Source organism: Brachycentrus maculatus, unplaced genomic scaffold (genome assembly GCF_059751285.1).
Source record: "Brachycentrus maculatus isolate JH-2025_06_01 unplaced genomic scaffold, ASM5975128v1 h1tg000303l, whole genome shotgun sequence".
NCBI classification, from domain to species: domain Eukaryota; kingdom Metazoa; phylum Arthropoda; class Insecta; order Trichoptera; family Brachycentridae; genus Brachycentrus; species Brachycentrus maculatus.
The window spans coordinates 955,947-971,114 of NW_028281053.1; the positions used below are offsets into that span (position 1 = coordinate 955,947).

Sequence of the window (15,168 nt, forward strand, 5' to 3'; positions counted from 1 at the left end):
AAGAAAAAATGTAACCAACCTTTGATTCAAAAGTTATGGCTATTTTACCTCGAAATTGAATTTGCACACGAAAATTAAATAATTGCCACATTCTTGTCGAATCTAGCTGGAGAATACCCCGACACAGATGTGTTAATATATCTATAATTGGCTCAGATAAAAAAAATGGTGTTTCAAAATATTATCGTATTAAACATAAAACTCATCATGTACTCTATGAATTATGAGTTTTACCTTTGAACAAATGATTTTACCAACACATATATGTTATTTTACTTTATTCCCAAAATTTCCTACCAATTTTTCATTATTATTTATTAAAATAATTTGACAAAAAAACAAGTTTAAATAATTAATTTATTATTTGGTGCTGTTAAAATACAATAAAAAATACCATAAATTAACTATTTATTTGATTAATAATAACATATTAAAATATGGCTTATTAAAATACATTTTGTGATACATTGTATTCATATTCATCATATTTAATTTAATGCTATGGGTCTCCGTAGTGCTAACAAATTTAGGAGTTAAATGGTGTTATAAAAAGTTAAGTTAATGCTCAATAGACCCTGGTTTGTTATTTTAAACATTTTATTAGCTGTCTAGTTCACATATCGCTCACTCCTTTCAAAAACGTAAATCAAAAAACTAGATTTTTCAGGAGAACGTTTTTAAAGTTTAAAAATATAATATAATGTATTAAAAATAAATATCAAGCCACTTACTGAACTTTTTACTGTGTAACAGATTTTTTAAGATAAAACCTGAAGGTTTTTCAAAAACAACACTTTCTGCCGTGTACCGGGTAAATATTAAGCTAAAAATATGTCTCTTTTGCTGGGATATAGTACATTTTCAGGGCATTCTGAAAACATGCGCAACTGAAAATTGACGATTTTTGATTTATGACGTTCTTGAAAGGAGTGAGCGATATGTCAAATAAGATTGATGTACGACGCCATTTGCAAAAATTATAACATCTTCCGACAGGGTGATTAATTTTGCGCCACCCTGTATAAATACAAAGGGAGTATGAATGTTTTTTTTTCAATGAAAAACAAATATTTATGTTCTTTCCATATATACAAATATTTCGATGTGATATAATTTTTACATAAGCTTGAGTGGCTAGCGTCTTAAATTAGGAATTGAGTTACGACAGATTGCATTCGAACCTAGAGCCTGGCTCAGAGAACACGACACAAACTACAGAACCACGACCCGACTCAAATATTTAAGCTAATATTCCTACTGAGTGATAATACCCTATTCATAATAATTAGAATTGCATTTTTGGAAAGGTTCATGTGTATTTAACACTACTAAAAATGGAAAGTTATTGTAAAAGCTGCCGAAAATTAACTTATGCTGTACAAATATCACAATTATATTTAGCTAATATACAATAATATTCAAAGGAAATAGTATTTGGACAGTGTTATGAAAAAGCAATCTCAAATTACCTAGTACAGCTTAAAAAGTGCAATAAATTTGCAGTGTTCAATGTCTCTAGGTAATAAAACTAAATGACTATAATCAAAAAGAGCTCTCTCTATTATTTATAATTCCTATAAGAAAGAAGCGTAAAACTACTTTCAATTAATATCCACTGTGACAGCTTTCAATTGCATTTCTTGCGATGACCAAAAAGGAAAACAAAATTTATCAAAAATAAAATGGACGCAAACATTGCTCTGGTTATTTTTATACATATAAAATCAGTTCCTACTTACATTTTTTAAAAGCCTCAAATTATTACATAAATTATATAAATTCTATATCAAAAACTTAAGTTAACATCGTTAAACATAATTGGCTCATTGGGCCTACATAGTAAGAAAGGAAAACAACAAAAATATAGAAAAACAATTTTATTTAAATGCTTTATAGAAAACAACACAATCCAGTTGAATACATATCTGTCAAAAAAGAGTAAAGAAATAATAATAAAAAGTCAGCGATAATCATTAGTTATTTGCTAATACATATTGATGCGCTTGCACCAATCTTTTATGATTTCTAAGCTTTTTTATAGACTTTTATCAATCTTTTCTTTTACCAATCTTTTCTAATTTCCATGCTTTTTTTATAGACTTTTATCAATCTCTTCTTTTACCAATCTTTTCTAATTTCTATGCTTTTTTGATAGACTTTGTTTTAAATTTGAATATCCACCTCCATAGTAGAGTGGTTCAAGTCAAGGTTTCGATTCCCTAAAAGTCCAGGGTTAGTTTCCGAAGGACCAAAATAAATACTATAATTATTACAGATATTTCAATCTAATATTTCTTAAATATTACTGTAAAGCGCAGGGTTACCACATAACACTAACAATCAAGTTAACATTACGTAAATCTGATGTAGTGCCTTATGCACCAAACATGAACAAAAAAAACTATTTGTTATTTTTCATCTTAAATTTAACAAAATATTTATCAAAAATATTTACAAGTACATATTTTCATAAATATCTGCATATCGTGTTTCATTTTTGCTCTAAAAATTTGCACAATTTTTTCTGGAAATTTTACAAGTGTGTCGTGGTACATCTCGCCAAGGAAATACAAATGTGAGGAGGAGGATAATGACAACGAATCGAGTTGAACTTGTGTTGTTTTAAAAAAATAGACTAAAAATAATTGTATATAAAATATACATAAACAATGAGTTAGTTAGATATCCTCAGTGATGTCTAGTAGTTCCGACCCAGAGTTGTTGATGTCGCAGTAAGTAACATACTAGCTAAATTATTCTTCAAGGGGCGGTTGTGTCGTAGCACTTCCGATGACATCCATCCACCTAGAGAGAGAAAGAGAGAAAAAAATAATAAAGTTAACTGTCATGGGGACAGAAATTTGATCGCACGAATGGCGCGGTTACGTGGCGCTCAATCGCGGAGTAATTGTCTATGGTGGTCGGAGCAGAATGAGGCACCACACTGTCTTGGATATAACCAGGACTTTTTTTTAAACAAAAAAGTCCTGGTCCAGGAACCCACTTCATGTCAAGCTTTTTACAAAAAAAAAAATTTAAAATATCATTTAAATATTCATTACAATACCATATTTTATCCTTTTGATGAATTATATAAATACAGATTGTAATTAAATTCATCACTTAAACAAGCCTTTGACGGTCGTAAGCCCCGTAAATGCCCAGACTTCCATATTCTTCTTCATATATGTTGAGATGTCAAAGAATAATATGAATTATATTAAAATTGTTTTCGCTAAATGTAAACCATGAAGAACACAAAAACCCAAAAATATATTTTATATGTTTCATTACATAATTGATTCGGCAGTCACTTTGTGGTAAAAACCTATCCATTTTTAATTAAAATTTCATTTAGTAAATACCACTATTTCTTAAAATCTACTGTGACACGTGTTTCAATGTATTCCACATCATTTTGAAACAACGTATCATATGGTTGAGTTGAACTTAACGGATTATTTAGTTACCTCTGGAATGTGTAGTCACTCTCTGCCCTGAAGAAGTAGATGTGGTTCTTAAAAACCAGTTTGAAGACATAATCTTTGTTGATGCCATCCCTTTCACTCGGGGTTGTCACAACGTAGCTGCAAAAGAAAGGTAATTTTAGTAATTCATTGGCATCTACCGAGACTAATTTTTGGATCATAATAATTGATAAATTTGAAAAAAAAAATCATTTAAAAAAAAAATATTTTATGTATTAAATGTTAAATCAAACAGCAATTTTTTGAGTCTACCAAGTTGTATTTTATTGTTGAAAAACACATCAAAAATCAATTTTGTTACAGTTGTTTCGCCTAGTTATGGCATTTTCAAACGAATGTGAAGATTAAATGGACTGACGGTTCTAGGTAACAATTCTAGGAACTTGTTCTAGGTAATGTAGTCTAATGGAGTTTTACAAATTAAACGCCAAATCTATAAATACCTAGGCCATGAGTTAGTCCTAGTCGATATAGACTTACCCGAGCAGCGGAAGGGAAGCTAGCGGATACTGGTCCTGACTGGTCTTGTAGAAGTAGAGACAGAACGAGGCAAACACCACCCACAGCTTCTGCCAGCCCAGCGAGTTCTTGAACTTCCTCAGTAGGTTTCCAGACAGCTGGTTCTGAGGATCAGACGCAAATCCGTAATAAACTTTTGAGAGTTTCACCTTTGTCAGATCCCACTAAGAAACCACGAAACCAGTTATTAAGGTACTCCTTTATATGATTAAGCCAACCAATGCCAGAAGGCCCGAGAATGCCTAGACTTCCATATTTTCTCTGTATAAAAAGATGCTGTTGAGCCATTTAATAAATCTTTATAAAGTTGAATAAGAACAGGATTTGAAGATAATCGTGCAATTAGGCAGGTGAAAGTAGATTAGAAAAAAGGTTAAATAAAAGAAAAATCAATAAACAGTGCAAACGTCACAAGACATAACGACCCAGCAAAACACTGTCCATATTCAATTTCATCAGTAAAAATTAACATATGTATATATTACAGACTGAAATTTAAAGCGTATATATTAACACAAAAATTATGGATTAAACAAGAACACTCTTGTTAAAGATGTAGAAGAATCCCGCTTCGGAATACAACCTTAGACACATGGAACACATGAATATCCGGCGTAATATTATTCAGCATAGCGGTAGCTCTTCCCACAGGCATAACCATCAGCAGGTTGGTCCTGTATATAGGAATGGCAACAGTCTATGCCGACGCTGTCTTAGGTAACTATCGAGGGAACATACAGACAAATGCTCTGCATAATTTCAGGATTATCAATCATACAGCGCAATAATCGATAAAAAAGGCGTAATCAAATACACATTCCTTCTAATCTCTAAATTATTGTAGCCAAGCATACCCTGGAGAAACTCGGTCGGGTAGAGCTTGAATAACACCCGTACTCTCTCATGTTGAGATACCTCAGAAACTTCTTTTGGACTTCTTCTTATATTTATATATTCTTCTTCTCCGAGTGCCATCGTCTATGACAAATCAGTTTTCATAAGGGCTATTTGAACTGACAGCTACAATCCCAAACACGGATGACGTAGTCTAATAAAACTAGTTTCTCAGTGCCTTAGGTAGGAGAACCTTCTTCTATTCTAACGTAACAGATAAAAAATATAAATTTATTCATAAAATACCTCCATGGCGTAGAACAGATGTCTCCAGGAGAGAGAAGTGTTCCTGTGCCAGCAGACATGGGACAGGGTGTTACTTCGCTGCAGGGCTGAGCTGACTGAATCCACTCCATCCGACAGCTCCTCGGCGGAAACTGTGACCAATTTAAGTTTATAATGCTGAGATGCTAACAAATTCAAATGGAGAAATTGGTGAAGTCAGAAGTTTTCAAATACAATGTTTAACTATATAGCTTGTCTACCCCCGTCGTGCAGTGGTTACCGTGTTCAGTACTGGAGATCTCAGGTTCAATACACAGAAGAGTAAAAATAAATAAAAGTGATTTTATAACATTTTGAGTGTGTCCAAATAATGCTCATAAATCTGGATTATCTCCAATAAGAGTTATATTTTTATATTATTTTTGACAAAAAATGATATAAAAATAACTCCTAATTGGAGATAATCCAGATTTGAAGTATTTGGACACACTCAAAATGTCATAAATAAATTAAATGGTCAGATTATAAGCGATTCTCATGTATGTGAATATAGTCCAGGATTCGGACCTTAAAAAAAGCTTCCTTCATCTCACCAACACATATCTCTAGTGAAATTCTAGTGATTGAAGCAATGTATTTTGAATTTGAACAATACATATATAGAAGTTCCAAGAATATGAGTAATGTGGTTGTCAATCGTGGGTAGAATTGGTGAATGTTACACATGCATATGACGGTCGCAAGGCCTTTACTTCCATATTCTTCTTGAGATGTCAAAAAATAATTTAAACGTGGTTTAATAATAGACTGACCCGAGGTGGTGATGTTTCTGGCAAGCGGCGGGGCTTGGTGGGGAGAGCCCCTTGCTTCCTCAGCGGTGCTGTGCAGCTCAAAGAGCCAGAAGTCCCTCTCCATGGCCGTGCTGGCGCTGAGAGTCATGGCCCTGCCTCCGCCTGAAAACAAGATCGATTAAACAAGTCAAATTTTGATTTATCACAATGAAAACTTGAGGAATTCGGGTTCATTTAATTTCCAAAATTTTGAGTGTGTACTGGTTCACATATAATTGAAAGAGTTTCTGCTTACTTAAGTATTTACTACAGTTTGACTTTAAAAATGAAAATATCATAAAATATAAAATAAAATAGATACCGGATCAAAATTTTTGAATTCCTCCATAGTATAATTACATATTACATAGAAGTATTTTAATATAAAGTTATCATTTACAGCAACGGAGATAAATAATTTGTGAAAAAATGACAAATTTTTGTCAAGTTTCATACCTGACAATATTTTGTGACAACAAACGTTGTGATTTTTTGGCTTGTTTATAAAAAAAATGCCTGAAAATAACCCGAAGGTAGGGTGGTTAATGTAGCGTAATAATAGTGTAATAATAATTCGTAGCCAAGAAGGGTGATTGTACTTTAAGATTACTCACCGTAAAGTGTGAAGGAATTGATGTATTCCGCCGCTTCCACTTGAACAGTGGAGAGAGGAATGACTCCGTGCACTCGAAACTGTTGCTGGGAGCTGGAACACTTGCTGCCGTACAGCAGAATGTCGGAAAACTAAAAATAAATACAATTACGTATATTATAATCACGTAACGCAAAACATAGCAAATTTTTCTGCATTACAGCTCAAAAGATTAAAATACAATAAAATACATCATCGATTTGGAAAATTATACGTATCCACCCTTCTTTCTGAACTTAATTCTAGAATTGCAGTTATAATTTCTAAAATGATAAAGCTAAATGCATTTAAACTATGAATTTTTGTATTAATTGCTTTTATTATTTTCTATTATTTTTTTGTTGGTAAATAAAAATAATACTTGACACTGGCAGAAATATCCTTTCACTGGGTGACTGCCAAATAAATCATTAAAAAAAAAACTGTTTAATGTAATTTCAACATAATTTAGACCCTGTACACCAGTGTTTCTTAACCTTATTTGTACCATGCCCCACTTTAACAAATCAAAAATCTCCATGCCTTTCATATCAATTTTTATTTACTAAACACATTCTGTAAAAGTTAATTATTAAAAAAAGCAATATATACTATTTTAATTTAATTTTTAAAACAAATAAAATGTATATTATGTTACATTACGACACTATACCTATCTAATTCAATAATATACCATTTATGTGGAAATGGGAATCAGAAAAGAAGAAAGATTTCATGGCAAAAGTGACGTTTGTGGTATGGAAACGCAATAATGTTGTAAGTTATACCGTGATATGAGTAAATATCGCCATACGGCATCACTGATAAGCGCCCTGGTAAAATTTACAATTGCATTTAAAAATTAATCAACTTACCAAGAAGAACATTCTTTGCTGCGGTCCCTTGTTGGAGTGCTTGAAGAGACATCCCTGGCGGATGAACTGGCGCCCGAGATGAACCAGATTATCAAATCCTAAACAAAAACGTTAATCAATTTCATGAGATGAAAATATATATGTATATTAACCTATATAAACCTTTTTGTCCGCCTCCATAGTGTAATGGTCAGCACGCTCGGCTACCGTACTGGAGGTCTCGAGTTCGATTCCCAGGGAGGGTCAAATAAATATAAGTGATTTTTTCACTCTAATAATAATTCAATATTACCCTGGACTGGTACCTGAAGGAGAGGGCTGATCACCTTTGTTTCATGTGTTAACAATCAAGATAACACTGCGTTTATATGATGCAGTGCCCTATGCACCATTGGGGTGCGGATAAGGGTTTGAGTGAATGAATATTAACCTTCAAAGTGCTTTTAAGCGCTATTTGTGTCAGAGTACCGCATTAACAGAGGGGATGTTATAGGGAAATTAATGTTTTTAAATTGTACAGGAAACAAGAGTCTAAAAGTTTTAAACCATTTTTTTTCTGTTGAAAGACATATCACGGCAGGACTCACCGTCTATATCCCTGTGCAGCAGGCAGAGATGGGCATAGTTGAGGCTGTCGGGGAGCTCGTCCTCCACCGCATTGCAAGCAGGCTCCAGCAGCTGGAGGCACTCCTTCAGATCCTCGTATTCCTCATCATCGTTGGAGCAGACCTCGATTGCACCTGGATGAGAAAATAATGTAATAACACCGTTGGGTTGTCGCGCTGAAGTAAGCAGTACAGAGGCGTTTCGATACAAACTAAAACGAAGATTTCCGAGCGGACCCGACTCTGAAGCGAGAGAACTGAAAAGCAGCGAGAATTGCTTGGACCGTTGACAAGAGCAGGCGCGTTGTTTAGATTTTAACTTTACTTCTTTAACTCTATATATTGTAAATTATTTGTCATTATTTGATTCCAGTATTTAGTATAAATTCGCATTTTAATAAAGGAACCAACTGTAAGTACATAATTTTGTTTTCATTCTGTGCAATACTCCTTTACATCAACAAACACGATCACCAACACGTGATCGCAAAACGCGGCCACACGCGGCCCCCAAATAGCTGATCCCGAAACCAATAGCTACAAAAGATAACAACCAGCTATAATTGGTGACCCTAACAGCCATAATAACATATTATGAGATCTGAACTAAGAAGTGGGAATTGGGTCAGTGAATTCAGCTATCACCAAATTTTAACTACTCCTTTGAACAAAAGTCCACTTTAAAAAATACTCTGATTGTGATGACTCCGATTCATTTGTATTCTTTCTCTTTCAAAATTTTATTTTTGTATAAATGTCAGACCGTAACAATTTCATTTTAATGACCTGATGATGGAATGTTTATTCCGAAACCGATAGTGACAAATTAGTATTTTTTTAAAAATGGTATGACACAAAGTCTGAATGATAAGGAGTGTGAGGTACATAATTATTTATATGTAAATACAGAGTCACATTTAAGTACAAACTTCTTAATAATTATTTGTGTTCTTTTATTTTTGGTAATTTTCGTAGATTAAATTGGTACTGATTTTACAAGACAAGCCTTTAGGTTTTGTGGGCTTATTCTTTTAAAAAAGTGTTATATTACCATACCGCAAAGTAAACAATTCTTTTAATATACAAAATATCCTTGGGAGAAGTTTATTTTTAGCTTGCAAATTAAACCCAAAAAAAAGACTTTTTACCTACTTTTTGGATAATAACTCAAAGATGGGGTGATTAAGGTACATTGAAACAAGTCCTGTGGTCTAGGGTTAAGTCGATTGCGAGATATGGATATCGGAACTTTAATTATTGTGAAAAAAAGAAAAGATGCCAAAATGAATAGTGTTTTTGTCCCGAAACTTAAACCTTGAACTTCGGAAACGTATGTTGAAGTGCTATGTCTTCCCAATTGCTCTCTTTGGAATGGAGGGATGGACACTCACACAGGCACTGGAAAACCAAATAGAGGCGTTTGAAATGAATCTCTATCGCAAGATCCTGCGAGTTTCATGGCGTGATCGGGTCACCAACCTAGAGGTCCTCCGACGGATGAATACCAATAAGGAACTCCTACCAACCATCAAGCAGAGAAAGCTGATCTACTTCGGACACGTCATGATGAATACCAATAAGGAACTCCTACCAACCATCAAGCAGAGAAAGCTGATCTACTTCGGACACGTCATGAGAAATGAAAAATATCCTCTTCTCCACCTAATCACACAAGGAAAGATTGAGGGGCGAAGAACTCAAGGACGCCGAAGGACATCATGGCTGAAAAACCTACGACAATGGTTTGGCAGAAGCACCAAATCTCTGTTCCGAGCTGCAGCATCAAAATTGAAGATAGCCATGATGATCGCCGATCTTCGTTAGAAGTGGCACAGAAAGAAGAAAAAGAAGAAAAAAGAATGTGATATGGACAGGTTTTGTGTCCCGAGACAGTCTCTGCGCGTGTTGGGTAAGCGAGGGAGTTACTCGTGAGCAGCTGGCGGTAGTGCAGCAGGCGGTAGAGCGGCTTGAGCAGGAAGCTGGTGAGGGGCAGGTAGCAGGCGCGCTGCTGCAGCTCCGTGTCCCGGCACAGCTGCTCCAGCGTGGGGCTGGCGGCGCAGCCCTCCTCCAGGCGCTGCAGGGAGTCCCGGTGCTCCCCAGCCCACGTCAGGTACATCTGCGTACCAACAACAAATACATTAGTCAACAGTGTCTATGTATTACTTACTCATGTGAAACTACCACAAAATCCCTTATATAATTTTGTGTATTTTTTACATAAGCAAACTTTGGAGTGGAAGTGTATTTTTACCCATTCGGTTGATTGATGCTTAACCCTTTCAGGACAACTGGTTACTGCTGCTAACCACAAATTTAAAATAAATTGACTATGTGCCTACAGGTTTTTAGTTAAAACAATAGCGCAATATGTGTTGCCTAAGTTACAGAAATAGTGCTTGTATAGATTTCATGTTGGTATCATTGTCTTGGAGCTTATTTCAGACTATTATCAGATATTTATAGGTTATCTGTATCTTAGTTTATCTATTTTGTGAGGTTATTGAACGAAATAAACAAAATGACAGGTGAGTGTCAGTGAGAGTCATAATAATACTAAAAATAAGTAGTGTTATATATTACCTCATATTTTCAAGAAAAAATGCTTTTATTTATATACTTTATACAACATGGTCTTTGTTGCTAACCACCAGGCACACAATGTGTATTTTTAATTTTGGTGAGGGATAAATATTGTATCAACCTGTGTGTACAATTTTCAGTTGCTGTATACACGTATTTGTAAATAATTTCTAGAAATAAAAATGTGTTAAGTAAAATAAGTTTTATCCTGTCGAGGGTTAAGGACGGGAAAGGTATGTCTTAAAGGCTTAACACATTGTTAAAAAAATCACAAAAGTGAGTTAAGTCAAGAGTACTGACCGGGACGGTCTCTTTGAGGTAGGGCAGCATGAGCGCGCCGATGCGGTGCGGGGCCTCCCGGTTGTTGTTGTCGGGGCGCGCGAGCAGGCGCGCCTCCAGCGCCGCCAGCGCGGGCTCCTGCGCCGCGCGCAGCTGCTCCAGCGGCCCCCACAGCGCGCGCCCGCACACCTCCACTTCCAGCTCCGGCGGCAACTCGTTTCTCAGATACTAGGCAGGGTGGAAAAAGACACTGGTACTAGGTTTTCGGGAAAGCGCTTTTATTCAGGTAATTCTTAGGGAATATCAAACTATAAAACTTGATTTTGAGGGACTCATTAGCTTACACAAGATTGACGAGTACGGATATCTAATTTCGAGTGTCCTGACTATTATTGCTATTTTAAATTTCCCACCTACTATATTCTATATACGTGTACTGTGTGACTAATAAAAAATAACAAAAATGGATTGTCATACTAAAATAATAACGCATTTTTTTTTAATTGATTTTTTTTTCTCAGATACTATAGGCAGGGTGGAAAGAGACACTGGTACTAGGTTTTCGGGAAAGCACTTTTATTTAGGTAATTCTTAGGGAATTTCAAACTATAGAACTTGATTTTGAGAGACTCATTAGCAGTGTATCGCTTACACAAGATTGTATGAGTACGGATATCTAATTTCGAGTATCCTTACCATTATTGCTATTTTAAATTTCCCACCTACTATACGTATATTCTATATACGTATACTGTGTTACTAATAAAAAAAAAACAAAATGGATGGTCATACTAAAATAATTACACATATTTTTTTAAATTTATTTTTTTACAATATATTTATATTAAAACCTAATTTTGACAGCTTTATGACAGGGAACTAAATGAAACATATATATATTTTTTGTAGTTAGGTATTGTTTTGTAATTGTCATTGAGAATTTCATAAAACATAACATTCATAGCACAATGCTATTAGTGTCACGTCATGATGATTTCAAATGCCTGAAAGGGGGCAATATATCGAAAATCCATAGCACTTAGATCTTAGATTCTCAGCGTGGGTGATTTATTTATACTCTAAGTACACTGTAAAATGTACTGACAGTATAATAACCCATTTACATATATTTTATAATAAAATAAACACTTGTAAAATACCAATAACGAGTTTTATTTCTTTAATTGATTCGGCAGTCACTTTGTGGTAAAATCTATCCAGTTTTAATTAATGTTTTACTTATTAAATACCACTATTTCTTAAAATTTACTGTGACATGTATTTTGATGCATTCCGCATCATTTTTACGGTGTTTGAAAATGATGGAATTTATCGAAACACGTGTCACAGTATTTTTTAAGAAAAAGTGGTATTTACTAAGTAAAACATTAATTAAAAATGGAGTTTTATTTCATTACACACGACTAGTTTTGAAAACTACAGATGTTTACATCTACAGGTGAAAATTAAAATGATCATATATATTTGTGGCAATAACTGTTCCAGATTCTCGACAGATGGTGAGTAAAAATTTTTAAGGAGGGCTCTAGATTTTTTTTTCAAGAGGGCGGTGGGCAAAATAAGGTAGAGAAGCTATGAGTTAGATGAACCACTCACCACGGTGATAACTTCCAAGTCTGATTTGTAAGTGCGCTCCGTCATGAGCAGCTCCTTGGCGATGTACACAGCGCGGTCGGCGGGCCCGCGCCGCCCGTGCCTGTTGTCGAATGTTCCCGTCCCCGTGCCAATGTTCACGTAGTCGGCGTTGCTGATCACGCCGTTGCTTGTCGCCGGCGTACGCAGAAGTCTGCCAAGGCTGCAGGGGGGAAATGATAGAGGTTATTAGATCCACATGAGGTTTTGGCAATTTTACATGCAAAAACATTTCTTCATTTCTTCGATGGTGGATGTAAAACTATCCTATTTAAAAAATTACATTGAGGCAATATGCTAGTGATGTTCTTCAAACTATAGATTCTGGGTCCGTTTCCGTGGTGTAATGGTCAGCGTGTTTAGCTACCGTGCTGGAGGTCCCGGGTTCGATTCCCAGATGGGGAGAAAATAAATATTAGTGATTTTACACTGTTTTATTTATTTAATATTACCCTGGACTGGTTCCTGAAGCGCAAGAGTGATCACCTTGCCTTGATGTAAGTAATGATCAACATAACACTGCGTCAATTCCATGCAGTGCCCTATGCACCATTGGGTGAGGATAAGGGTTATAAGTAATAGATTCTGGGACTAAGAGAGGAATTTTTAATATAAATTTGATATCTGTTTGTAGCACGGTTTGCCTAAATTTAAGAGTTGACTTACTACAGAGTTCATGTCAGACTGAGGTATAAGGGCTGAGGCCCTTAGAGTTCGTTTAATACGCAATCCCTAGTGCATGTTGGTCCTCGGGTTGACCAAAATCGCATGTGATCAACATTTTATGTAGTGATAAGTGTGGGAATAGTGACGTGTAGTATTTTTTGCACGCTGTTGTAGTGATGGTTCTGCGGAAGAGACGAGTATGTCTCAAAACCAGTAGATAAAAATCTCCGTGAGTTATATACAAATAATACTACCATTTTTGTAAAAAAAAAAAATTGTATTAAAGTAAAAATTACTAACCACATAGTAAATGCGTTAAATATTAATAATATTAAGAATACTACAGAGTACTTACGTGTCATCTCTTCTCTTCCTGAGGCTCTCGCTCTCGCTTTCCCCGCCACTGAGCACGTCTATACTGTAGCTGGAATCACTGTTCAGCTGCCCTCTGGTCTGAGTTACCGGCGGGGCTTTATCTAAAAACAGATTGTACAAATGGAAAATTTCAATGAAGTTTTACTTGGTAAATACTACTATTTCTTAAAATCTAATGTGACACGTATTTCAATGCATCCCGCATCATTTTCAAATACTGTATACGGTGAAAGAAATAGTGGTAAACGCCACTATTTCTTAAAATCCATTGTGACACAAATACCAATGATTCCCGCGTCATTTTCAAACATCATATACGGTGAAAGAAAAAGTGGTATTTACCGAGTAAAAGGTAAATTAAAAACGGATAAATATTACCTTAAAGTAACTGCCGAATCAATTAATGAAATTTAAATGAGATACAAGCTCAGAAATCGTATTTTAGCCTGTACGAGTGTTGTTTTTTTTTTTACTTTCAATAAATTTCATATCTGCAAAAATAAAAGTATACAAAATCCATCTACGGACTTTTACCATTCGCTACAACTGCACATTTAGAAGCTAAGATCCCTTTCGGTCATACTCTACTGTGAGGTAATTTACCTATTCCGTTGTGATTATCAGCGAGTTCGATCTTCTTTATGGCTAGAGGACTGGGAGGGGCGTGATCGCTGAGTCTCTGGGCGCCGGCAGAGTTGGCATCAGCTCTCGGGGTGGAGGCGAAGAAGGATCTTTCCTGCTTGGAGGGCGGACTCTGCGGTCGAAGGTAGAAGCTCTCTTGAGTAGTGGATGAGTCGGTCTTGTCAACATCCATATTCGATTCGTCTATGGAAATAATTTACTTATTTTATCTCTGGTTTCAGAAAGTCGTATAATAGACAATTTACACATATTGACTACCTTGACTAATATGCCGATAAATTAATATTCAATCTTTAATGATTTTGAGTGAAAAATTTATACTAAACGTAAAATAAAACGAAAACAGATCTGTGATAAAAAGTTGATGAACTTATTAACTAAAATGTATTAAAAAAAGAGTAATGTTAAATCTACAGCATTTTGACACAGTTTTCATATTTTTCGAGGTTTATATTAGATCTGCAAGCGGACATGCTGAATGCTTATTTAAAATAAAAGTAGTTATTTAAGCAAAATGCCATATAATCAAAACCATAGATAAAAAATACATGTACAATATGACAAATGAAGAAAGAAAAATTTTCACAATAATGATTGTGTTAGATATAAAGAATATAATTCTAAATTTAAATGAGGGCCTCAAAAGCGATTACCACCTTTGGGCTTCATTTATTTTATAGTCAGAGTGAAAATTTGTTTTTCAAAACACCTGACAAATTCAGCCACTTATATTTTCGAGAAATAATTGCCGTAATAATTTTTCTTCCTTCAATAAAAAAAGGATAAACAATAACATTTTTAAATAAGTCAAAACATGAATTTTAATATGGGAAAAGGGAAAACTGAAAAAAATCATATAAATTAGGAAAAGGGAAAAGGATTTATCTGAAAACAATTTTTGAAACT

General features: G+C 34.8%; 1 protein-coding gene across 1 annotated transcript; it reads right to left on the reverse strand.

The window, feature by feature from the left end:
• Positions 1–2,753: 2,753 nt before the first annotated feature.
• Positions 2,754–14,434, reverse strand: LOC148304816 (FERM, ARHGEF and pleckstrin domain-containing protein 2-like). Its single transcript, XM_088267693.1, has 13 exons — positions 14,224–14,434; positions 13,601–13,721; positions 12,544–12,742; positions 10,948–11,154; positions 9,994–10,183; positions 8,050–8,202; positions 7,463–7,560; positions 6,571–6,700; positions 5,939–6,079; positions 5,148–5,278; positions 3,969–4,111; positions 3,471–3,587; positions 2,754–2,805 (listed from the first exon to the last, which is right to left on the reverse strand). The coding sequence occupies exons 1-13, from the start codon at positions 14,432–14,434 to the stop codon at positions 2,754–2,756; spliced, it is 1,893 nt and encodes a 630-aa protein (XP_088123819.1).
• Positions 14,435–15,168: the final 734 nt, after the last annotated feature.